Source organism: Eumetopias jubatus, unplaced genomic scaffold (assembly GCF_037043125.1).
Source record: "Eumetopias jubatus isolate StellerSeaLion01/CBP00866 unplaced genomic scaffold, mEumJub1_p1.0 scaffold_8, whole genome shotgun sequence".
NCBI lineage: Eukaryota > Metazoa > Chordata > Mammalia > Carnivora > Otariidae > Eumetopias > Eumetopias jubatus.
The window spans coordinates 14141267-14167441 of NW_028274814.1; the positions used below are offsets into that span (position 1 = coordinate 14141267).

Below are 26175 nucleotides of genomic sequence, written 5' to 3' on the forward strand. Positions count from 1 at the left end.
ACTTCTCAGGCATTTGGAAGGGGTGGTAATAGGTATTGCACCTACCTGGGCAGTTCTCTCTAAACCAGGCAGTCTGCCTAATTTATTAAAATTTATTATTAACAACCCTCAAAGTTAGGTCTCTGCTTCCTGGCTCCTTGTCAAGCCCCTGCTCCACACCCTCCCCACAAACCAGTGAGTGCAGAGGGCTCTGCAGAAGAGCGTGGGGAGAGACACATACAATCTTGATGACCTTTCCTAGGTCACACTCTGGAAAATGCACCCGAGATCATTTTGTGTATCTTTGGGGAGAACCAGGGAAAGTTCTGGGTCACATTTAAATGACCCTGGTGTTTGTGGAATCCAGACAGAAGGCATTAGAACTTCGAGCTGTGATTTGTTCCCATAGCGCTGGGAACACCGTTACCTCATAGAAGTAGTAATTTTAGTTTTCTACCTGTTCACTTCCGAAAGTCAATGAACCCTAGGGCAGAAATGGTCAAAGAAACTTATTTGGTGGATGGGTGGGATCCTTCTTTGCTTATAAACCCTAGAGTCACAAAGGAATTTTGTTTTTTTAGGATGAGTCCAGTAAGTGGAAAGTATCTGTCTTTGGACACTGATATGAAGTGGTATATGGAGGGGTAAGAAGACTTTTTTTTTTTTTTAAAGATTTTATCTATTTGAGGGAGAGTGAGAAAGAGAGCACAAGTAGGGGAGAGGGAGAAAGAAGCAGGCTTCCCGCTGAGCAGGGAGCCCGATGCCGATGCCGGACTCTATCCCAGGACCCTGGGATCATGGCCTGAGCCGAAGGCAGACGCTTAACCAACTGAGCCACCCAGGTGCCCCAGAAGAAGACATTTTTAACATTAGTAGTGAACTTGTACCACTTTTGTAATTGTGAAGTCAGGATCCTTTGTAGACCAGAAGCAAGTGTGAAATTTGTAAAGTCTAGGGAATCTAATTTGACATATTTATTATTTGATTTCCCTAAGAAATTAATTAAAGTTAAAAGAGTATCCAAAACAATAGTCATGTCAAGTTATGCATCGGGTTCTTTTTCCCGTTGGGTCCTTACTGTCCTTGAGTCCTCTGGGTTTAGCTTGCTCAGATGTATCACTCTGCAGTTTACCTACTTTGTTTTTATTATAAAATTATATTTTAAAATATGCACTCATATTTAAATGGTAGGAAGGTTGTGGAGGAGGTAAAGTAACCCCGCCTCAATCTGTGTTTTGAGATTTTTGAAGAGGAATAAATTGCTTTTTTCTTTTTGGAGAGAGCGCATGCGTGAACGGGGAGGAGGCGGGGAGGTGAGGGGCAAAGGGAGAGGGAATCTTAGGCAGTCTCCTCCGAGACTGGGGGCTGGATCTCACCACCGGAGATCGTGACCTTAGCTGAAATCAAGAGTCTCATGCTTATCCAGCTCAGCTCCCAGGTGCCCCTGGATAATTGGCCCTTCAAGAGCATTCTCACTGTCGCCATCTCCTGTCTTGTCCAGTCTTAGATGGACATGCTGCTCTGAAAACAGCTCCCACCCGCCCCCCTTATGCCCAGCAGCGTAGCCTGCGGGTTCATGTGCTGGGTGCCTCCTATTTCATTAGTATGGCATAGTTTGTAGTGAATTGTCTATCATCATCAGAATAAATATCTCAGTGTCTCCATGGAAGAGGTTTTCTTTTTTTCGTTTTCTCTGGCGGTGGGGGGGGAGTCTTTTTTGTTTATTCTTGACTGAATGAAAACAAATTACTGATTATGTATTAGTCTGGGAACATAGTATTTAGGCTGAATATATCTGAATTAATTGTCATTAATAAGCCTCACTATTTATGAGCATAGTCTTTGCTTGATTTACAAATCATATAAAGTAGTGAAGTTTATTTTTTAAATACTGCAGTGTGAAATGGCTTAGTGGGAACACCTCTGTATGTCTTAATTTCAGGATCATTACCAGCTGGGTCTTATTTATTCCTTGTCCAGTAGCTATTTATTATGCCCACTTTTTTGTAGCTTAATTGCAAACTCTATTTTCTTGCCAGTATGAATTCAGTGTTATATCTGCAGGAGGGATAACCACTGCGATCGGCAGATCTGACCCCCAAAAAGCAAACCTATGTTTTAACAGCATAGGAGGTGTCTTGAATGCGATAGTACCTTTGAATGTTTTTCTGAGGAGAGGAATCAAGATACCTTTTCTGAGTTGGTCCATATTTTAGTCCACATAAATTTTACTATACTATATGTTAATCATATTTTTCATAAAGGAAAACTTAGAAAATTTGCTTTAATAAATAATTGCTTTGTAAATCAATTTTGTATCCTTCAAGGATACTGTTTATGATTCATTGTGATTTAACAGAGCTTTGAGGAATAGCTATTTTCCCTTTTTTGAAATGACAAGGAATGTCAGAAGAAGGGTAACTTTTCGGGGCTAACGGGTCTTTCCGAATTTAGATTGCACTTGTTGAAATCGTAGCTGATGTAATTGTAACAGACCATGGTGCGAATTCAATTAAATGTGTTTAATAATTTATTCTAAACATCTATTTAATTATTCCTCCCTTTTAAAAAGATAAGGAATCTTTTAGAAATTTTTGGCACAATGGAAGACTTAAAATTTCAGGTGGATTTTTTTTTTTTTTTTTAAGTAAGCTCTGTGCCCAGTGTGGGGCTTGAACTCATGACCCTCAGGTGGACATCTCATGAAGTTGCTGTTAATCTTACCTTATAGTCTGTCAGATGCTCCAAAGGATCTTAGGGTCGGCCAATCCCACTGTCTCAATTTTATATTTGAAGTAACTCAAGTGAATTGCCTGAGCAAGACAGGCTTGGTTAGTTTACCTAATCTCATTAAGCCTCAATTTCCTTATCTGGAAAATGGGGATAATAGTAGTATCTACTTCCTTCTGTTGTCAAGATCAGATAAGGTACTGTACCTGAAGTGCTTAATGTGATGCTTGGCAGGTGTCCACTAAGTATTAGCAGCAAGGTTAATGCCAAGTATTAAAGTGAGTTAGGCAAAGCTGAGCAGAGACCTCAGAAGCTCTCCCGTCCCCCTCCTTCACCACCCCATGCCCATCAGTATTCTCCCCTCTACACACATTCTCTCTGCTCTCCCCCACTCTTGATTTATATATGGCCACTTTGTACTAAACCTTGGTACTAACCCTCCTTGCACCCCTTTGCCCTGGTTTCTATTGAGACTGACAACAAAGCTTCTTTATTCGATGTCTTAAGCTGGGCCCCAGCATTGTCCACATTGATGCCCAGTGGCTAAGCAGAAAAGCAGAGCTGGTCCACACCTGTCTGTTTTGGGGGTAACTGGAATGGCATAAACGGCAGTGAGGCTCTTCCCAGGGTCCTGGGAGACACATCCTACAGCCTGTGTGCATGGGGGTATTTATAATACTTTTATGCCCTTGAGCTTTATAGGGCCATGAATATACAAAATGAAAAAATATTTGCCAAAATGTTTTGACAACTTTGAAGTACTCGTAAGTATAAAGTGGTATTGCACTTCTGTTATGAGAGTTAATTATTTGCAACCCGAAGAACCGGAAATGTGGCCTTAATGATATAGTGCTTTCAGTGTATTGTTAACCTAATAAAATTTGAATAAACTCTAAAACCACATTTATCTCCATAAATTTAAAACTACTTGTATTTCATAATGTATGCTTACTTTTATGGGAGGTGTGTGTCATTCCTTCCTTCCGAGTAGTAATGGTGGACACAATTGTTTTATTTCCTTTCATGGATATTATGTAGCATGTATCAATATAACTGTGTATGTGTGTTCCCTCTGTAAGTATCTATAAAGAAAGAAGAAAATGCTAATGCTTTGTTAAGTACTAATAATTGCAAATGTATACTAGTGATGATAAAACTGTGAGTTTTGCTACCAGTTTTGGGGTGGGCCATATGGAATGGTTGGGCTAGATGGAATGTCAAACTAATAAAGTTTTCTCACCCTGAAGACTTTGAAACCCAAGAATTTTGTCCTGAAATAGTGTTCACAATCCAAAGCTGTGTGTGGAAAATAGAAATTAACAGATAGAATTAACTTAACCTTATTCAAGATGGTAACTCATTGTCATTACCATGAGCTCAAGAATGTGAACTAGAAACAAGGATATATTTTGATTTGTGTAATGTCAGACTAAAGGAGAGATTATCCAGAAAGTTAAATAGCCTTTCAGTTATTGGGCAGCCCTATAATTCATACATTTTGGTGAAACCGATGAATATTGTGTACAGGTAAGCTTATAGAGGAAGATAATATAGGGGCTCATGGGCACACTATTGAAAAATAGTGTTTACTAATGAAAAGCCTTTAAATGGTAGATCCTCTGGTTTGTGAAGTATTTGTTCACAGATCATGAGATCTAGCTACTCGTAACCTGACCCAGTGGTTTGTGGGGAGAATTTCCAGGGAAAACAGAAACCCAAAGGAAATGTGAAGCCGTCATGAATGAAAGAAAGATAAAATGCCCAAGAAGTAGCCATCTGATATAACTTAGAACGGAGCTGCTACTCGATTATAAAGGGGTAGATACACCAGGACACATTGTAATCTGCAAAATGAGAGACTAGGCTATAGGATCTCTAAGATTCTTTTTTAATTTCATCATCTTATGAGTCTGTGCTCATAAGATGAGCAAGGAGTGAGTATAATCACATTCCATTTCTTTTTTTCTCTAATAATGAGGGCGAAACATTCCCCACGTCCTAGGGTGTTCTGATTTGTGAAGCTGGGATTTGTCGCAGCATCTAAAAGTATGCATTTTCCAGACGTTTAAATGAAACACTAGTCACATCTCTCCGTCCGTCGAGAGCCACATCGGGCTTCACTCCCTTCCAGGAGCCGCCACACCTGCCACAGCACCTCCCTGCTCACGGTTCCTGTGGCACTTACTGTCTAGACACCAGCATTTCTTCTCTCTCGGTTTTGTACCTCAGCCGGTGTGTAGGTGCTGCCCCCGTCAACGACAGGGGAGTGTTTGGGGCTGACTTTCCATTTCCAAGTGATTACCCTGGAACTCCATTGCTCGTTATGTCACACTCAACTCGCAAAAACCTTGGACCTGAAGGCGACCCCAGCCACCCTCCGCCTCTGCACCCACACCCTGAGGCCAAGCCCTGCCTGGGATGTCACTCCACGGGTTTGTTTGGTTCCCTGTAAATGAACCGTCACAGACTACAGATGGACCCCACTCGGCCCCAAAGCCCAGCTGTATTTCCCTCTTCAAACTTGTTCTCCCACATTCTGTGGTCATTCTTTCAAGTTCTCTGTGTTCTCTCCAAGCCTCTGAGCACCCCCCGCCCCCACCCCCAGGCTGCCTCTCACTCCCCATGGATGCCCATAACTCCTCCTCCCCAGGGAGGATAGTTGCCAGTAGACGAAACTGCTGGCCTCCCTCAGTCAGATTCGGCTGCTTCCACACAACCCCGTCACTTCCCCTCTTTTGCTAGAGGAGCTGCTTCCCCACAGCCCATTCATTTACGGGATCCCATCTGCTCCCGCCGTTAGAAGGGCTATGGAAGCAACGTCCCTTCTCTCCGGGGTCTCTTCCATCCCTCATCCCTCTGCCTCTCTCTCTCTCTCTCTCCTTCTCTCCTCGACTTAGAAACCAGCCAGATTTCGCATCTGCGTTCTCTCCCCTCACCTGCTCCCCTCAGCTTCTCCGCTCTGGTTTCCATCGCTACCCGCCATCAGAACCCTTCATGCTCAGGTTGCCAAGGACCCCATGGTGCTCAGTCCCGCTAGACTTCCCACTTCTTCGAAGTGGTCAACACCGTTCTTGTCCTGCTTTGTTCTTGACTCCCTCCCTCCCTCATGTCCTTGAGGGGTCACAGTGCTTCCCTTTCTCCTTTGAAGGCTCCTCCTCCAGCCCATGTTATTAACCATTAATGTTCCTCAAGACTCCTTTTGCCCTGCCCCCCGCCCTGTCCACTCTCCAGCTTACCTCATTTACTCCTGAGGAAGAACTATTGGGTTATATGTGGATAATGCATATTTTTATGTCCTGCTCTGGCCTCCCCTGGGAACTAAAGATCCACATGTCCACCTGCCTACCTGACATGGACATTTAAGATGTCAAAAGAGCACATCAAATTTAGCAAGTTCAAAACTGAGCTCTTCCCTTAAAGTGCTCTGACTCAGTAAATGGAATCATGGTCTGTCCTGTCACTCAAGTCCATGTTTTTACCACCTCAGCATCACTGGAATCTACTTTCTTTGTTTCTGCTGTCTCCACGCTATGCCAGGCTTCTAGCCTCTCCTGGAGTTCCACAGTAGCCTCTTACAGTCCTCAGAGGCATGCTGTTCAGCCCCATCCTGGCACGTGCCCTCTTGATTTTTGCATTCCTAACATGTTAAACTTTTATTTTTCTAGTTAACTGTGCCCCCCCTCCTGCCACAGGGCCTTTGCACCTGTGACCCTACTTCCTGGAATCCTCCCCACCTGCCTTCTGCTCAGGTCTTGCTCCTCCTTTACTCATTCCTGCCCTTGTCTAAGCTCTGTCATGCTTGCTCCTAGCCTGATGTCCTTCTCTCTCCCGGCACTTGTCACTGTTGGAATTTTACATTTGTGCACTTCTTCAATTAATGTGCATGCCCCTCTGGACTATAAGCACCGCGAGGGTGAACATTGTTGTCTGTGCAGTGACCAGCCCAGAGCAGACACTCCTGTGTTGCACTGGTGAAAGAACGGATGGTGAGTGAATATCGGCGAATTCTCAGAGCACATGTTCCATTTTGGCTGAAAGGTTTTCACATTTTTTTTTCCACAAAACTTTTTCCAGAGCAGGAACTCTATAAAGCAGAAAGGATTCAAAATTTTATTTTCTTGCTTTCTTTCTAAAGAGAATACTGTTGCCAATCCAGATCCCAACAGCATGAGCTGTAGGAATTCAGGGATTTGGTTGCGCCTACTTCAGATTGGGTTTTGCTTTCTCGGTAGTCACTCCGAGCTGTGTTGTGCTAGGAATAATTTTTTATGTTCTCTCTGACTTTTTTCTGTATCATCTGGGGAAAGTGATATGAAGTGATCGCTCCTCGGCTTCCCCTTGCCACCCTGTAAACGTCCTCTGTTTTTATTTACACTCTTGTTTGCACAAGATATAGAAAAACTGATCGGTCATCAAGCTTTGTTCTAATTGTGCTCATCACAAAGCTTGATTTTCAGGTCTGATTCTCTTGTCTTTGAACTTGGATATTCCAGTGCTGGTATAAAGATACGTATTTTCTGATTTTTCACAGATATACTGAGAATGATTTAATATTTAAGATACTTGGGTAAAATGATGGGACACCTGGGTGGCTCAGTCGTTAAGCGTCTGCCTTTGGCTCAGGTCATGATCCCGGGGTCCTGGGATTGAGTCCCACATCGGGCTCCTTGCTCAGCAGGGAGCCTACTTCTCCCTCTCTCTCCTCTGCTTGTGCTCTCTCTGTCAAATACATAAAATCCTTAAAAAAAAAGATACTTGGGTAAAATGAATAGAGAATATATGATCTTAAATTAGCCTTGTGTTTTTGTTAAATGGCAGTTTCCTACATTTTTATGGATCATAACATGAAGGAGATTTTAATAATATAGTATAGAGGAGACTAAAAGTGATGCCTGATTAAGTTATTGAAATAATTTGAAAGGAACAGAATTGTAATTTGGCCTTGCACAAACGCAGTTGATATGGAGTTACTGCAATAAAACTGCTTGTAGAGATCATCAGTTTATACAGGTTAAGGATTAACTGCTGGTTGTAACTAAGCTTGTTTGGGATGAATCTAAAGTGCTTATAGGTTATGGATCCATTGCAACGAATTTTAAGGGATTATTCTGATGATTTTATTCTATAATTAGATTATATCATTTGCTGTTTTAAACATCTGCTGTTTATCTCTGTGCTTTCCAAACTCTGCCAAGGTGCTGGAGGGCATTGCAGCACATTTACCAGGAGTGCCAGAGGATATTTTCCAATTTCAAGAGAAATGTGGCGATGCTCAGCATCTGAAGATAGCATGCAAACGACTAACTTGAGGGAGTTCACAATTCAACTTAGATTGTACTGCATTCCCTTCAAGGACATGGTATCTTTGGGAAGCTGGGTGCTGAGCAGTTGTGTAAAAAAAAAAAATCAAGTGCCACATGAAAATCAAAGTGGATCAGGAAACGCGGGTGGCGGTATCTAATCTGATCATAAGGTTCGAGAATCTGCGGCACCCAACATTATATATATATACATGTACATATATATATATATATGTATGTTATAAATAGCCTGATGGTTTGCATATATGTTTTCCATTTTGTCATTTTAAAAAAATTATTGAAGCACTTGGTTTTAACATGATTCAGAAAGGCATAAGAAAGGAATTCTCCCCCACCTTGGTTGATGGCAGCCCTGTCCCCCTAATTAGGCTCAGGCCAAGGCCTCGGACTTGGTCTTGGCTTCTGTCTTTCTCACACTCCACATCCAGAATTTCAGGAAATCTTCTTGGCTCCACTTTCAAAAAATACCCCTTTTCCTACCTACACTGCTGTCACTGCTCCATGCTTCTATAACTGTGCCCACCCCCACCCCTCCAGTAATCTTTTTAAACCCTAAGTTAAGTGATGTCATCACTCCACCACCCAGAACCTTGCAACAGCTCCCATATCATTTGGAATAAAAGCCCGTCTTTCCAGTGATCTCAACTCTTTTAAACTCTTTCTCTTCTCAGGTAATCTGCTCCCGCCACAGGGATCTCCATGTCCCAAGTGTACCAGGCACACCCTGCCCCAGGGCCTTTGCACTGGAGTGCTAAACCTCTCTCCTCTTCCAAACCTTGGCTTACTCCAGCCCTCCCGATTTAAAATACTTCAATGACCCTCACCCATGCAGTGATGGGCATTTCTACCCTTTTATCCTGCTCTTTTTTTTTTTCTCCATAGTCTTCTAACATAGTAGATAATTTATGTCTCACATAGTAATTTACTAAGTGTATCTTTTATTTGTTGACTCTTCCCACTCAAATGTAAGCTTCAGGAGGGCAGGCATCTTAATCTGTTTTCAGTCACATATCCCAAGCATCTGGAAGACTACTTGTTAGTCATAGGTGTACAGCATATATTGACTGAATCATGTTCAATATATTGTTTAAAAATCTTTACCTTTCTTAATTTTTTGGCTGTTTGAACTATCCAGAAGGCATATTCAAATCTTCCTCTATAGTAATGGGTTGCCTTTTTTCCCTGAGGTCCTAACAGTTTTTGTTGTATACTTCCAGGCTCATTTGGTACTTAAAATATGAATCCTATCTTCCTGGCTAATTGAACCTTTTATCATTATGTACAGGCCTTCTTTATCCTTAATAATGCTTTTGTCTTAAAGTTATTAGCTTAGCTGATGTTGGTAAAGGTCAACTAGCTTCCCAATAATTTTTGGTACTATTTAATATGTTTTTTCTGCTCCTTTCCACCTTTTTGAGTTATGTTCTCTTGCATATAGCTCATAGTTTTTCACTCATTTTGACAGTCTATTTTTAACTGCTAGTGTATGTATGCTTATTGGGATTATGTGTATATGCAGATGAATTTCTACCATTTACTTTCTATTTGTCCCATTTTTGCAGAGTCTATGTTTTCTTCTTTGCTCTCTTTTTTAAAATAACAAGTTTTATTTGTTTTCTTACTCTGTTTTTCCCCTTCTACTAGTTTGGAAGTTAGATACTCTGTTTCTGTTCTTTTAATGTTTGCCTCTTAAATGTTATCATGATACTTAAAGTTATACCTTACTCTCTTCCTGAATAATACAAGGGCATGTAACTTTGCTTCCCAACTCACACTCTGTTGTTATTCAGTGTTTATTTCTGTACATTTTCATCCCATGAATTAAGCATTACTTTATATAGGTGATATTTACTTGTATTTATCCTCATATTTACCAATTTATTTGCTTGCTAATTCTTTTTGTATCTCAGGCCTTCCACGCATAACATTTACTTTCTGAATTATGCCCTTACAGTCTAAGTAATATGCTACTAAAGCGTATCCATTTCCTTAGTGAGGTCCTTTGTCGGTAGGTTCTCGGTTTTTGTTTCTATGAAAAAGCCTTTATTTTGCTCTCATTTTTTGGAAGATAGTTTCAGTGGCTCTACCCCACGTGTGTTTTTTCCAGTACCACAAAGCAATGAATTTTGACACTGCCTTCCTGGGGACAGCACCAGACCCCACGGGTTAAGGGCTCTGTCCCACAGACTGCCCTCCCTTCAGACACCAACTACAAGCCCAGGCTGTGCTGCTCCCCTACTGGCTCTAAATCGGAGGTTCCATGACCTCCTCCTCAGGTTTGATTAATTTGCTAGAGTGGCTCACAGAACTCAGAGAAAACCTTTATGCACATTTACCACTTTACTACAGAGGATATTATAAGAGATCCAGATGAACAGCCAGGTGGAGAGGTACATAGTCTGAGGCCCAAAAGGGTCCCGAGCACAGGAGCGCCTGTCTCCATGGAACTGGGGTGTGCCTTCTCCTTGCATGTGGATATGTTCGCCAACCCAGAAGCTCACCATGTCTTGTTCAGGAGTTTTTATGGAACTTAATCTCTGGCAACCTCCTTCCCCTTCCCTGAGATCCGTGAGCAGGGCTGAACGTGCCAAAGTCGTACTTACTTGGTCATTCTGGTGACCAGCCCCACCCTGAGTCACCTCATTAACATAAATTCAGGGGTGTTCAGAAAGGGCCTCTTATGAACAGCAGAAGATATTTCCTGTCACTCTGGAAATTCCAAGGGTTTTAGATTTGTGCCAGGAACCCAGATAATGGACCAAAGATATACCACAGTGTAGAGTTTTATGTAAACAGTCATTTTTCACTTTGAAGATCTACCACTGTCTTTGGGCTGCCAGTTTTGCTGTTGAAAAGTTGGCTGTCCAGCTGGTTGTCATTCCGCCTTTGTGTTCCGTCTTTTTCCTCTGGCCAGTTTTCTCCTCTTTGATTTTGGTATCTTCAGTCTAATTACAGTGTATCTAGGTGTGGATTTCTTCTTAGACTGTTTTGTGTACATTGTGTATTATGTATCCATAGATTTATAACTTCCTTCAGTGGTGGGAAATTCTCAGCCTTTATATTTCAAATATTGTTTTTCCCCATACTCCATCCCCTTCCTCTAAGATTTCATGTAAACTCACCCCAAACCCCGTCATAACCATTCTTCTTCTCCTTTTTTTTTTTTTCCTTCCTTAATCATTCTTTTATATATTACATTTTCATTCTTTGTGGATTCTGGGTAACTTCCTCAGATTTCCCCTCCAGTATACCAGTTATCCAGTCTCCTGCCAAAGCCCTAGATGAGGGGGCTGTTTTAGTTCTAGTTTCTGTTCACCAATTGTAGTTTTCATTTTGTAGAAGTTCTGTTGGATTCTCTTTCAACCTGACTGGTCATTTGGAAAGTCTCATAGTTTACTCATTTTTGCCAGTCCATTTTTTACTTCTTCATACATTTTACACATGGTTTTTGTTTTCTTTTCTGTATCTGATCATTCTTTTTTTTTAAGATTTTATTTATTTATTTGGTGGCGGGGGAGCACAGGTAGGGGGAGTGGGAGAGGGAGAAGCAGACTCCCCACTAAGCAGGGAGCCCAACATGGGGCTTGAACGCAGGACCCCAGAATCATGAGCTGAGCCAAAGGCAGATGCTTAACTGACTGAGCCACTCGGGCGCCCTGTATCTGATCATTCTAATAGCTGAAGTCATGAAAATAATTTTTGTTTCTGCTGAATCCCACTCTCGTTATCTTTGTGCACTCACGTTTGGTTGAACTGAATCTGTGGGACTCCTGGAGGCCTGCACTGGGGATGCTTTTCCCCAGACACCATTTGCATTTACTTCTACCACCTGTTGGGACTCCTTTTACTTCCTTCAAGTGTCCTCATTTAAGGTTTGAAGTGTTTGGTTGAGCTCCCCAGCTTTCTAAATGTCAAAATTGGTATTTATTTTCAGAGAAACTGCTCTGTTCATGCTTGCTTGATAGTCATCGCAGCCCCTGTGGATTAAACTCTTTTTAGGAGAAGGAAGGCATCTTGAAATTTTTCTCTACATTCTAGGAGCCCAGCAATGTGGTTTATCAAAGAACCCATTTTTTTCCTTTGTTTTTGTTTTTGTAGCTGAGAACCCTTCTGGAATTTACTGGAAGTATAAATCTTTAAAAGTGGTTTTTATTAGTAGCAACGAGGGAGGTATAGCTTGGGAGCCAAGACAGAAAAAATAATTAACCAAGAGAAAGTTCAACCTTTCCAAAGTCACGTATCAAAAGCGGTTCCTGCCATTCACTGAAACTCAGACAGAACTTGGTCCAACCTTTTGTTTTCTTTTTTTTTTTAAGATTTTATTTATTTATTTTAGAAAAAGAGAGAGTGAGAACGGGAAAGGGCAGAGGGAGAGAGAGAATCCTTTGCAGGCTCCATGCCCAGCGTGGAACCTGACGTGGGCTCTGTCTCACGACCCTGACGTCATGACTTGAGCCGAAACCAAGAGTCAGACGCTCATCCAACTGAGCCACCCAGGCACCTGGGCCCAACCCTTTGTTTTCTGCAACCACATCTTTACTTCTGGTCTTGACCCCTTTCAAGCCCATCTCCCTCTTACTTAGTCCCAGGGCCATACGTCTCCTTTCCTTCCTTCATGAAGGCTGCTCTTTTGGTAAATTCATGCCCCGCCCCAAAACTTATTTTTAAATGTAGTTCCTGTAAGAAAGGTAAAGATCACATGAATGACAGTGTTGCTTTTTGAGTACCCAAACATTTAAAGAAATGGTCACATTCATTAATTCAACAAATATTTATGTCAGAAGTTGAAAAGCCCTCTTTCTCAGATGGTATTTTCTTTACAGGGGGTAGTTGTCCTGGACATGTGGTCAAAGGAGCTCTGGGCTGAGGCTCTGCAGGGGAAGTGGGAAGATAAATGGGAGAAGCAGGGATAGCTGGCCATGAGGGTTCACCCTCCAGGATGCCTCCCTTGCCACTGCCCCCCAGAGGCCCCCCGCAGGCGCAGCGGCGGACCCAGATGAGCAGTGGGAGTTGGAGCTGGATGTGAGTTGGAGGCAGTGGCAAAGCCTGAAGGGGTAGCGGGGAGGGCGGCAAGAGAGACAGGTTGGGATAGGAGCAGGAGGGAGGTGGGCGGAGGGTCTCGCATCTACCGGGTTTTCTTCCTGAGCCCCGCGTTCAAGTCAGGCACTTTCCATGTCGATAGTAATAACCTGTGCCATCTATTTTGTATTTTTCTAGATCAATGAACTGAGCCACGTTCAAATCCCTGTTATGTTGATGCCGGATGACTTCAAAGCCTATTCAAAGATAAAGGTGGACAATCACCTTTTTAACAAGTAAGTACAAGTATGGCCTTTTTAGGACTGACATGGCTGCCAGGAGCATGATTTTTGTGAATTTCTATAATCACATTATTTTTCAATGGGTGGGAGTAAAGTTTTGCTGATGAAGTTAATCCTGTGATAAACATAACCATCTGTCATTTTCAGAAAAGCAGCAGCAAGCCCTCTTGGGTAATATCCTTTTGCCATATGGCATATTGTTCTCTATGAATATCTTATATGTTAAAAGTGATATTCTCATTACAACTTAAATGTTTGAAGCTGTAAATTGCTTGGAATTTTTAGCAGTGATGGACCTCAGCTATCTTATACAAAACTCTAATAATGCCTACCTCATGAACAGGAATGACTCCTTCATAGAACAATAAAGAGTTAAGGTACATTTTTATAAAACATAATTGGAGGCCATGTTGGGCATTGAGACCATTTCTCCTTCATTTGAATGTCGTTTTAGATATCATTATGGAGCACCTTATATATTAGCTGTCCCCTGAGAGCAGGAGGGACAAGGAAGTGTAAGAAATGGCCCTGCCCTCAGGGGGCTCACAGGCAGGTGATTGGAACCTGACACATAGACACATTACTGTAATTCGGTGTACAAAGTATTACAGTAGAGGTGTGTGTGTGTGTGTGTGTGTGTGTGTGTGTGTGTGTGTACACAAAGGAGGAAGCAATTCCGAATGAGTGGGATGAGCCTCCAAGAAATACCTCCCACATGAGGATCAATTATGAAATTTCTTAGTGTGACCATTGTTCTGATGTGAAGCGGATGCGTTAATTCTCTTACTACTGTTGAGAGGTTGACCTTTTGGAAGGATTTTTCCTATGTGAATTTAGAATGTGGTATTTATATATAGCATAAAATAGGTCATTCAAGGAGTGAGAGATAGTGTTGTTTTGCAAGCTTTAATCAGCAAGTCCCTGGAGGAGTATGGGGAGCACGTCTGTGACTCGCTCTGCTGCCCGTCCCCAGTCCCCCAGGTTCTTTGCTGTCCCTTCACCGTTTCCTTCTGTGTGTGTGGCCCCTTCTCTTTCCACTTCTTCATCCTTGGGGAAGCGGCTGTAAGGAGTAGTCGGGATTAGAATGGTCATCTAGTCCCAGGGCCCCTAGGTGGTGCAAGGAGATAAATGTGACCAGTCTGTGTCCCCTGGATTTACTGTGGGTCGTAGTCGATCCTGTGAAGCATACCCGTGCCTTCTCGGGGTGGGGAACTCCAGGCACTTGGCTACATGTGGAACTAGATGGTGGCAGATTCAGATCTGGTTAACATTTTGTGCAGCTAAACTTTATTCCACAATATGACTATTTCAGAGAAAATATGCCGAGCCACTTCAAATTTAAGGAATACTGCCCGATGGTTTTCCGTAACCTGCGGGAGAGGTTTGGCATCGATGACCAGGATTTCCAGGTGAGTTGCTTTTGTAACCTTTGCTTCAAATGGGTTTTGCTCTGTAAAATAAGACTTACATTTTTTTATTACAAGTAATTATATAATAGTAATTTTCATTTTATATAAGAATGTTTCAATGTTCTTTCTGAAGTAAAGGGTTCTTTCACTTAGGAGCCTCTGTACAGAATGATTTTAGCAGTCGGTAGGAAAAGATTATTCTTTGGGAAGAGAACACACGTGAGAGTTCTAGATGATACTCTCATTTCCCAGTGGAAGTGTCCTGCTAGCAGAGCCTCCTTTTGATTTCTGCCATCAGATGCATCCACAGCCTGTGCCAGTGTGTATGTGTGTCTTGAATTCCCAATAACTGTATTTGCAGAGGCCACTTAGCAATCGTAGAAATTTTATTTTTGTTCTGATTAATCTGCTGCTTTTCAGATTGGCTGAACCTAACTCTTGCTCGCAGCATTTTGTCAGAGGCCACACCTGGTGTGCTGTGATGCATCGTGGTCTAGTGACCGCAGAGCCACTGTCACCGGCAGGAGCCTGCCAGTCCTGGCAACGGCCTGGGGAGCACTCGCGTCTGCTCCTGGTGCCCACCACAGGAAAATGTGCCCTTTTGCTTTCTTCCTATGCATGCCTGGTTCTCAAATTTGACTTTTAAAATTGAGATCATGGTGCTTCTGTAAGTGCTCATCCATGGTCATTTCTCCTAAGAAAGGACCTGATATCAGCCAGTCAGATTTGTAAAAACCAAGGATTTTTTTTTTTAAGATTTTATTTATTTATTTGAGAGAGAGAGAACATGAGTGGGGAGGAGGGGCAGAGGGAGAGGAACAAGCAGACTCCCCGCTGAGCAGGGAGCCCAATGCGGGGCTCTGTCCCAGGACCCTGAGATCATGACCTGAGCCAAAGGCAGATGCTCAACTAACTGAACCACCCAGGTGCCGCCTCCACCAAGGATTTTTTTTTAAGAGTAGAAAATCTGAGTTAAGAGATGCAAGGGCTACTTTCTGGTCTTTTAGGACAGTCTATTCATTTTACTGTGAAAACACTGACTTATTTTAAATCCCTTCAAATCTAGTAAACACTTCCTTTCATTTGCCCCAAATCAGAAATCCTCATTTATCCTGCATTAAGTGCCATATTGCCACCCTGAGTGACCTCACAAGGTGAACATCGACACAGCTTACCCTGTATTTTCCCTTAAAGAATAGGGTCCCTGAAGCAAATTGAGTTTAGTTTGGTATACTTCCCTAAAGATGTGTGGGCCTCCCCACCCTGCCCGGCCCCACCCCATTCTTGAGTTTCCAAGAATTTTTCGCATGCTCACTAAGGCTTACAAGAAGCCTCCAAGCTGCCAGATTTCGAATAAGTGTTGCTAGCCAGGCTGCCAGTGCCATTCCCTCTTCTGTGGACCAGGGCTGTTTCCACAGAGGTGGGTTCTGAGTAGAGGCTTGGGTGCACCCCAGAGAGGGCTGAGGAGAAGTGGGGCAGGGGAGAGTGGGTGCTCGCTTTGCTTTTAAAAAGCGGTGGAGTCAGCGCTCAGATTTGGGCCTCATGTGTAAGAGAAAGAATTTCAGTCAAATCTAGACTTGGAATTTAAAAAAAAAAACAGTCACTTTTATTTATTTTTTTTAAGATTTTATTTACTTATTTGAGAGGGAGAGAGAGAGAGAGAGAGTGCACAAGAGCAGGGGGAGGGAGAAGCAGACTCCCCGCTAAGCAGGGAGCTCAACGTGGGACTCGATCCCAGGACCTGGGGATCACGACCTGAGCTGAAGGCAGACGCTTAACCAACTGAGCCACCCAGGCGCCACAATAAGTCACTTTTTTTTAAAAAAGATTTTATTTATTTATTTGAGAGAGAGCGCATGAGAGGGAAGAGGGTCAGAGGGAGAAGCAGACTCCCCGCCGAGCAGGGAGCCCGATGCGGGACTCGATCCCAGGACTCCAGGATCATGACCTGAGCTGAAGGCAGTCGCCTAACCAACTGAGCCACCCAGGCGCCCCTCGCGATAAGTCATTTTTAAAGAACCAACTTTGGAATAGTAAAAAAGGTTGTATAAAATAAAAAGAAATGATTCTACATTATTTAAGAACTCTTTAATACATTTAAAGAGGCCGTATGAAAATAAACAGTGCTTTAAAGGAACGAATAGCTGACAACTTTGATGTCCTAAGAAAATCTCCTCTGCCTCTGATTCCCATGTTAAACTCACGTGTTCTTCCCTCTGTCCCTCTCCCTTTTTTTTAATCGGCTACACTGGCATTTCACAGTAACTGGCTTTTGAGGGCCTCTGCTACAGGATCTTGTCAGGTTCCTCAATTCATTACCAAAATGAAGTTCTTAAATTTCTTCCCATAATCAGCCCAGTTAAGTGAGATTTGAAATGGATGCTTTACAGCCTGAAATCTGTACTGCAGCCCATGAAAGTCATTTTTAAAATTTCCTAAAATGACCAGTGTAGTTGCAGAGATACCAAGATACGAGCCAGTTTTCCTTCACCTTTTCCCCCGCTAAAAACAAAACCATGTAACCTGATATTTAAGTAAGTGCAAATTGCTGAGTACCAACTTTAAAGGCAAATCAGGCAAGTAGAGGATGATTCACGTAACTAATTGGCAAGTGTCTGAAGCTCTTAGCAGGAGAGATTAGTATAGAGAGCTGGTTGTGAGTATAATTAATCATTTGAACACCACTCCTCTCCTCAGCTATACCCAGTGCTTTTGGCATTTAAATTGCTGCTTTCTCTTTGGCAACTGTATTTCTATTAAAAAAAAAAAAAAAAACAGGTGGGTGTTTAGTAACCTCAGTAAACCAGAGATATATGCTGGTTTCCCTCCCCAGCCCCATGTTCCTTTCCCAAGGTCTCTACCTTTTAGAAAATTTTCAGTAGGGGTAGGCCCCGGAGTTTAAGCTGAAAACAAGATCATAGATGTGATCTTGGGCTCCACTCCCCACTTGGTTGGCCACTTGGTTTGGAAAAATGGAAGAAGTGTGCTGGCTCTTTCTCTGAGTTCATACCTTGAGGGCCGCTGGGCATTGCGGGGCTGAAGGTGGAGGTGCTGTGGTCCTGGGAGGGTCCTGGGAAGCCCTGCCATGGGCATAGGCCAGGGCTAGGGGGGGCTGTTATCCCAGCTGCCGGGCACATCAACTCACCACTGCCCAGACATTGCACTGATCATGGCCAGAACAAGCGACGTGTATCAGGTGACATAAGTAGTACCAAATTAAATACTCTTTCTCCATCTGATTTGAAAAGTGAGATCAGTGACCTGGGGTCTGTTCATCTTTTGATGGCACCGGATTGTTAGAGGGGACCAGATCTCACACTGCTTTGCTTTGCCTTGATGTGTTGATTTGTCTGAAGTGCCTGCTTATTGGATGAGCAGCATTAAATCAATGTGGCGATAAGGAGCTCCGCTGTCTGGTTCATTTAGTATTCAGACCTTCACATTGAATCAAAGGGATAAAGGCTGTCGACCTGCCTTGTGTGTGTGATGTCCTTTTGCCGCATCTGAAAAAGTATTGATGAATCTGATACAAGTGGAACATGGTAATTAGCCCACCTCACTGACCTCTATCAGCAAACTTCAACTTCTTGAAGAGAATTGAAGAGCATTCCTACTGTAAACATTTGTATCTTTCCCCTGGTTTTGGTTTCTTGATTGTCCTTTAAAAATAAAACTTCTTTTTCTCGCTGTTAAAGACAAATGCAAGCAGTGGTTCTAGAATATTCAGCATTAATAAGAGTATCACTTAACATATGTACATATAAACCTCTATGTAGGTATGTCCAGTGCTTTCAGATTCAGAACATTCTCCAGTTTATTAGTGTGTCTTAAAATTACTTCACTGGTTTGTAAGAGGCTCAGTATTGAACTGTGTTCCTCTGATCATTGTCGGGCCAATGGGACTCAGCATTACCGTACTTTTAGGATAAGGCATCTTTTAAGATGAATGCACCCATGGAGGTCCCCACTATTCCTGACACCGTTTCTGCCTCCGCTGCTCCCCCCCCCCCCGAAGTGCTGGTGCCCCTTCGGTGGAGGATTTCCTGCACAATTACCACTTGGCATGTGTTTATTTGTACCTACTGCATGTCAGGCTCTGTACAAGACATTATAGGGGATGCAGAAGGGAAGAAAGGGCAAAGGAATTTGTTTTTGTTTGTTTTAACTATCCTATATCAGATTCTGTATAAGATGCTAATGAGATTTACAGAAACCCAGACATCTTGTTTTTTACCATTCCCCAAGAAAATCTGCATCCCTCTTTCCAGTCTCTCAGAGTATCAGAACCTTTTACAGCAGGCCTGGCCAGTCAAAGGGAGGCTTCACTTAAAGTCTCTGAGCTGCAGGAGAGGATTGCCCACCAGAAACCAAAAAGTTCTGCAAGATGGAGATGATGCAGTTAAGCCTCAACCCACCACATAATTGAAACTGAGCCCTCTTGTTCTTCGTAGAGGATAATACCAGGCTTACTTTTCCCCTACCTCGTCTCCTGAATTAGAATCCCTCATTATTTGCATTCGATGCATCTTCTTCTTTGTATTTGTAATGGAGAATTCTAATTTTAAAATAATTAAATTTAAAAGCTAACGTTTTAAACTTTTGATGTTCTAGTTTCAAGTTTAAAAATAAAATGTTAAAGTATTAAGACCTTGAGAGTATACGGAACTTTGGGGGAAAAAAATCTGCCAGTATCTGTAGAATACAGAGCCTATCACCGTGTTTTCAAATGTAGATTTCCCAAAAACCATTTAAACCGTCTGAGGGCAGGGACTGAGTCTCATGTGTCTAGGGGTGCAGGCCCAGAGTTTAGCATCAACCTGGCTTGGGGCAGGCACTTAGGAAATGTCAGTGGCAGAAAAGGAGGGAGGGCTTGCGGGGGCGGGGGTCAATCCAGGGAAGCGAACCTTCTGGGCCAAAGCATGGTGGCCGTCGAGCTCAGGAAACGCGAAGCAGCTGGATGGTGGTGGGACTGTGGAGATAAAGATGAGAAACCGGCTGCAGACTGCCCTCAGGTTATTCAGCCCCAGAGCAGCCCTGTGGATTTGCACAGGGGAATGATGTGATGACCTGTGGATTTTCTAAAGATAACTGAGGTGGTCATGTACAGAATAAAGAGATAACGTAGCTAGGAGGCTATGAACTATCCCAGGGACACTAAAGCCCTCGGCATGGACAGGGTTAAGCAGAGAGCTCCCCAAGGTGGGGGGAAGAGAAACCTGACAGGAGTGGAGTTGTTGGAGCCCGAGGGGCTGGGAGAGCAGGGGTGCCCGTCACTAGCTCGGGGAAGGGCCAGGAGAGAGCAGAAGATGCAGTTGCGTTTTTAGGCTTTTGAACGTAGAGGTGCTCTTGCTAGTCGTTGTGTAGTGGGGTGGCCTGGGTGGTGCTCAGGGGGAGGGATGGGCTTGTGAGTGCTTGTCTCTCGACAGACCTACTTGTACTGTCACCATCTGGAATTTGCTTGCTCCTTGAACCATGTAAGCTCTTTCTTTCCTCGGTAACTGTTGTGTCTCTTGAGCCCACTCGTTCACAGCTTCTCCTCACACATGTTTTGGCCTCACCGGTGAGCCTCCGTGGGCCTCACAGTGCCTATGGGACAGAAACTCCTCCTGGGCCGAAAACCAAAGGTGCTCTTCTCACATTGGACCAATCTCCTGACAGACTTTTGGGGAAAACTCCCTCACAACCTATCAACATCATCAGATTTTTCCTTGTGCTTTTTCTGCTCCTTCTTATGAGTTGAACCAGTGACTGTCCCCATCACAGACTGCCCCCACCTGAGAACTCAGGCTTCCTGTTGGCCTCTGTTTCCCCCCACTGAACCCACTTCGGGTTATGACCCATGATTTCCAACCAAGAGCTGACAGTCATCCCTGCCACAGGGAGCTCCTGTCCAGGTTAGACGTGGTGTCTGCTTATTATGATCCCCAGGCACAGGTCTCTGGTATTTTAATGTCAGTCAAGTGCCAACCTGAGATTTGTAAAGGAGATCTCATGGTGCTCTGTGAAGTTCCTACACCTCTGCTTCTTTCTCTGCTGGTCATCACCATTCATTTTTGTGTTCTTCTTTTCTCAGTTCTTTCATTATTGATAAGTGTTAAATTGCAGTGTGTCTTGCTCCCCTTTTTAATGAAAGCCACTCTATGCCTGGGATCATGGCTCAGACTTTCTTTGAAATTCCCGAAGAGCTTAACATATGGCTTTGAACACAGTGGGCATTTAATAAATCCTTGATGATGTTGTTCAAGTTAGCATGTTGGTCTTTACCTCTCCAACGAGGTCAGAGGACCATCTGGGCTCTCTCAGATATGTCAGATGCAAACCCAGAAAGCAGCCTCGGCCAGGCCATTGCTCCTGGCTCCCAGCCTTGTGATTTGAGGCATGTAATCATAATCCTGAGCTGTCAGCAGGGAGCGATCGGCTTCCAGGTTTCAAGTCCATGAAACAGGTAGCATGGGTTAGGGAAAAGAACATCTCCTGGGAGCAAGGAGGCTGGTCTGAGTCTTGGATCTTCAGTGACTGATGCTGTGGCTCCCTCCAGTCGCTTATTCCTGGTGGGTGTCAGTTTTCTCATCTGTGAAATGAGGGAGAAGGACGTGATGTTCGCTGAGGCCCTCCCAGCTGTCAACTCTCTGAATCGGTTATTAAGTCATCTCGAGTAGATGACAGTCACTGAGGTTCTTGTATACAATATTGACATGTTCCTTTTGCAAGGTGGCGGCTTTCATACGTTGGAGTATGGTGGAATTGATCTTAAGTGGCTTTCTGTTGATTAAAAACAAAAAGTTTTCATATGTGGTTTTTAACAGGACTACGAACCCATATCAAAATGGAAAAAATCCCCAAACACGTAAGACTCTGAGAATTAAGTGTTCAGAATGCTTGGGTATTTTAAAAAATGTACAGGGGATTGTAATGGTTACTAAATCACAACATTTTCAGGAGATACCTAGAGGATGGGTGAAAGAATGAGCTAATTAAATTGACCTTTACATTTCCTCCACCCTTCTGGAGGCCCCACTAACCCCGGACCTCCCACTGCGGAAATAAGCATCTTCAGTGTAGACTTCAGAGGAGTGGGGAGGAAGGATGGCACCATTAATCCCTTTCTTAAGGGAAATGACGATAAATTTCCAATTAGAAGCGTAAGAAGGCCCCTGAAGAGTGAGCTTCATCTTCTCATGATCTTCCTGTATTTCCTGCAGAGGGCTGACATGGCACCAGAACTGCAAACACTGCTGTTGAGTTTGGGGACAGGGTGTTGTAAGATCAGCCACGTGTTTGGCTGTGCAGAATGGAAATGGTAAAAATAAGGTCCCTCACCAAGAGGCAAGAGAGCCAAACAAAAATGGACTAAACTGTCATACTGTTCTGTCCTCCGTCTTGCCCTAGAGCTTCAGGTTTTGTCAGAGAGTTCATTTTTTTCCCCAACTCCCCAGCAAGCCTAGGAGCATCCTAAGAAGCAACATTTGCCGGCTGTAAGGTGTCCGCTGCACTGGACCGAGCAGAGCATGCCTATAGTGTCCCTTCACTCGCCCAGAGACAGCCCAGGGTCTACAGCTAGCACAGTTGGTCACCTTAGGGACTTGCAAGAGGAAAGTTCAGTCCTGTCACAGATGCCTGTGTACTGTAGGAGTGTGTTTATAAGAAATGTCCAGAATAGGCAAATCTGTAAGACAGTGGATAGCGGTTTCCTGCTTGGAGGGTAGGGGTCGGAATGGGAGAGACTGCTAATGGGTACGGGTGTCTTTTTGAGGTGATGAAGATGTTCTAAAATTCATTGTGGGGATGGTTAACTCTGTGTATATACTAAAAACCATTGAACTGCACACTTTAAAGAGGTGAATTGTATGGTATGTAAGTGATAGCTCAGTAAAGCTATTAAGGAAGAAGAATGCGGTTTAACCGTAGTTTTTATTCAATATGTGATTTTAATTTTCCTCCACTATTGATTTTGGCTGCCTTTTTCTTGAGGGTAGGGTGGTATGATAACAGTATTCCCATTTAGAACAAACGAATTTGAGGAATTACATAGTTTATAATACGAAATAAGTGAATGGCCAATGAATACAGCATGTACTTTGCAGTTAGTTTACATTTGTGATTAGATTTTTTTCCCCCTAAACTAAGAGCAAATCATTGTCCATTTCCTGTGTCTCTACAAACTAACAGCAGTAACTATTACTGAGTATTAATTAGTGGAGCAAGAAGGAAACCTAGAGACGTGAAGTCCAACTTTCTTTGCAGATGATCAGGTAACAGAGTGAGGGGTGTGGGGGCACTTAACTTCTCACTCGCTCTGTTTCTGCCATACATTCTGAGACCTGGAGCCTGGGAGAGACTTCTCTGGGCAGTGGAGGTAGCAAGACACTGTGTCAATATCTGTTCATCCATATTGTAAATGTTGCATTGAGTCTTTTAGAGCACTGGATATCACGGTAACTCCGTGTGTTACACAGATGACTTCCCAGACCGTCCGTTCCAAGGTTGCTTTTCCAAACGTCCATCCCTCTCCTCAGGCCCTCATCTTTAGCCAGCACCCACTCACCCTCCCTTATTCTTGCTTCTGCCTCGAGGTAACAAAGGCCTGCGCGTTGAGCTCCCCTGACTTTCCCTCCCCTGTGCCTTCAAATCCATGGGCGTCTTCATCCAGCCTACTTTCCTCCCCTCCTCCGCCTCCTCCCCCTCAGAAAGGAGTCACCCCTCTCTCCCAGCTGCCTTCCCCTGTGCTTTTTATCTCCTTAGAGACTTGGCCCACCGCCTTTCCCCTTTGACGGAGGTTAAGTGGGAGGCCAAGGACAGAAGGAAGACCGTGTGAGTTAGGAATTTTTGACTTGGAAGTTCTTTACAAAATGTTTTTAATTCTTTTGTAAAAATATAAGTGGTTGTTAAGGAAGGCTATAGGAGATACCCTGCAAAGGTAAATGGACAGTGTGGGGCTCTCGATTTTCAGTGGATACAAACTGGAGGCTTGGCCGGGGTGGAGGACGAGAGGAATCAAGAGCAAACTAGAAGAAGCTTATTCTATAAGGTCCTTCTTCATTTTTAACTTCCCGGCCTGCAGAGTCATCTGTCAGTATTGATCTGCACTTCTAAATCTCTTCCGAGTTGAAATTCACTATTTATAATAACAGCTATCATTTATTGAGTAGTACTCTATTCCGGGCACTATTTTAAAACTTTATATTCTTCTAATTTAACTCCCAAACTTTTGACTAGTATTATTATTATCCTCTTCATTATTTCTATAGATAGGGAAACTGAAGCACAAAGAGCTTAAATTAACTTGCCCAAGTTCACAGTCTTGATTTTTTTAAAGTTCCCGTGTCCGATGCCCTGTTATGCTGTCCCCCAGCTTCACCGTCTTCCCTGTTTGGAACTTGAGAGGTCATTGGGCCTCTGTTTATGGCAATGCGAACCTGAGACGATATGAGTAAACTAAATAAAAGTATGAACAATCTAAACATAGAGAGATGGTTTCAATGTCCAGAACATTCTGACGAGCGGGTACTTAGTGGAGTTGTGAGTGTGTTCTCTTCTGATGGCTTCTAGACTTGGGAAGATGTATGAGGACATTTCAGAAGGCCAGTGGACATTTCACATATTGAGTGCCCTGGATTGCCTTTAAATGGTGTTGTGACTTTGACGCCAAATATCCAGAGAGCACTTCGTTTTGCACGTTCACCCTTTGAACTGAGAGGTTCAGAATCCCAGATTGTGAATTTTTAAAAATGGCAACTTATTTCAGAATATATAGCTTTGCCCATGACAAAGAATCTGTTTTCTTTTCTTTCCTTTCTTCTTTTCTTTTCTTTCTTTCTTTCAGGAATCTGTTTTCTAATGAGGGAATGAGAGTAGAGCTCCACACTGCAGGTAGATTTCATTGGGTAATTTCTCAAACACACAGACAGGTAGGTAATGGTGAACATTCCTGAGAGTAAATATTTTACTTTGGCAATGGGAATTACCTTAAAGATGACTAAACCAGCCCTGTAAGCAGTGCTTTTTAGGCCTTTAGTTAGATCAGATTTTCGTCTCAGACTGGGTCTTTTAAATCAGATGGTTAAGATGAGAAAGAATTTTTTTTTTTTTTTAAATGGTGCCTTCAGCTGGACCTTCTTTCTTCCATGCAAATCTTGTCCTAACTTGCGGATTTTGTCTTAACTTCTTTTTCTCTTTCTTTCCTTTCTTCCTCTCTTGCCAGTTTAGCATTGTGGAGAGTAACCCAGCATTTCACATTCCCAGAGTAAAGGATTACTTGTTTCAGCCTTGGCCTTCTTTGCCAAGAAAACCCTTACGGTTTTAAGCAGGGAAAAACAGAGGAGAGGACAGTCTTTAAAGATAGAAGCCAGTCACCAAAAGAGAATGAAAACCTCCAGCAATTCTCAGGACATGTGAACTAATTAAAACGGACACAACGTACTGTGCCACATGGTCAGAAATGTGAAGAATTCTTAGGATTGACACCATCACCCCTGTGCACAGGACTGTCAGAAGAATGAAGTGCTAGGCAGCTTTCAGCCCTGTCTGTGCCAGACGAATTGTCTGACTCTAAGCCCAGCCCTCAACCACACATACTTTCCCTGTCGGCAAGCCTTGTTCCACAAACATACATCAGTCTCAGCTCTGGCCTTGAGAGAAGACAGCTCCTAATCCTACCTGCCTCAAGTCAAGTAATGAACAGTCCTAGAATGAGTCAGAATGGATTTGTACACCTGTTAATAAAAGTGTAAATTGAGGACTTTGGGCTGCATTAGCATTGAAACTGTTACTGATGATTTATTTTTACTTGGCAAGACTGAAAACATAAAGACAGTTTTGGTTTTGTGCCAGTTTGCTCACGCTCTCAATTGTGATTAGAAGGTGTTTGTCACCACAGAAGACTGTATCAGCAGCCCCATCGCTAATGCACACCAGACTCTTGAGCCCAGGAGGGAGGCAGCAATGGCGGGAGGGATGGAGGCTGACTGCTCTGGGTGACACCCCTGCAAGGCCCTCCACGTACATTGTCCCACCCAGATGTTCAGGCACTGAGGCAAGCAAGTCATTTCCATTCTCTGGGATTCTGTTTTATTTCCTTTAAATTGAATGGTTTGGAATAATCTCCAAGGTTGCTTTCAACTGTCATGCTCTTTGATTATGAGCATTATTTACACATAGAGGGACCCTTTTGGGGCTCCCAAAGGTCCCTCCCAAGCTCTGCTTTTCTCAAGCCTTCCTCTCCTGACCTCCCAAACTCTCCAACTGTCCCGTATGATACTATGGTTCATTTTTCCTTTGTGACAGAGCAGAGCACACTGAAGAATTTCAGTATTCAGTTTTGCTACATAGCAGACTGTATGGAGGCCACTTGGTAACTCCTTTCAATACATGGCCCCAGCGTCCTTCCCTCGGCTCATTTTCTCTGTCTTGCCGAAA

General features: G+C 43.3%; 1 protein-coding gene across 4 annotated transcripts in view; it reads left to right on the top strand.

Moving 5' to 3' along the window:
- PIP4K2A (phosphatidylinositol-5-phosphate 4-kinase type 2 alpha) overlaps positions 1-26175 on the top strand; it is a 173134-nt gene that overhangs the window by 93231 nt on the left and 53728 nt on the right. For all 4 annotated transcript variants that reach the window (XM_028114126.2, XM_028114127.2, XM_028114128.2 and 1 more), the window contains 2 exons: positions 13248-13345; positions 14664-14760. In XM_028114126.2, coding sequence (XP_027969927.1) covers positions 13248-13345; positions 14664-14760 — 195 coding nt within the window. The remainder of the gene's footprint in view (positions 1-13247; positions 13346-14663; positions 14761-26175) is intronic.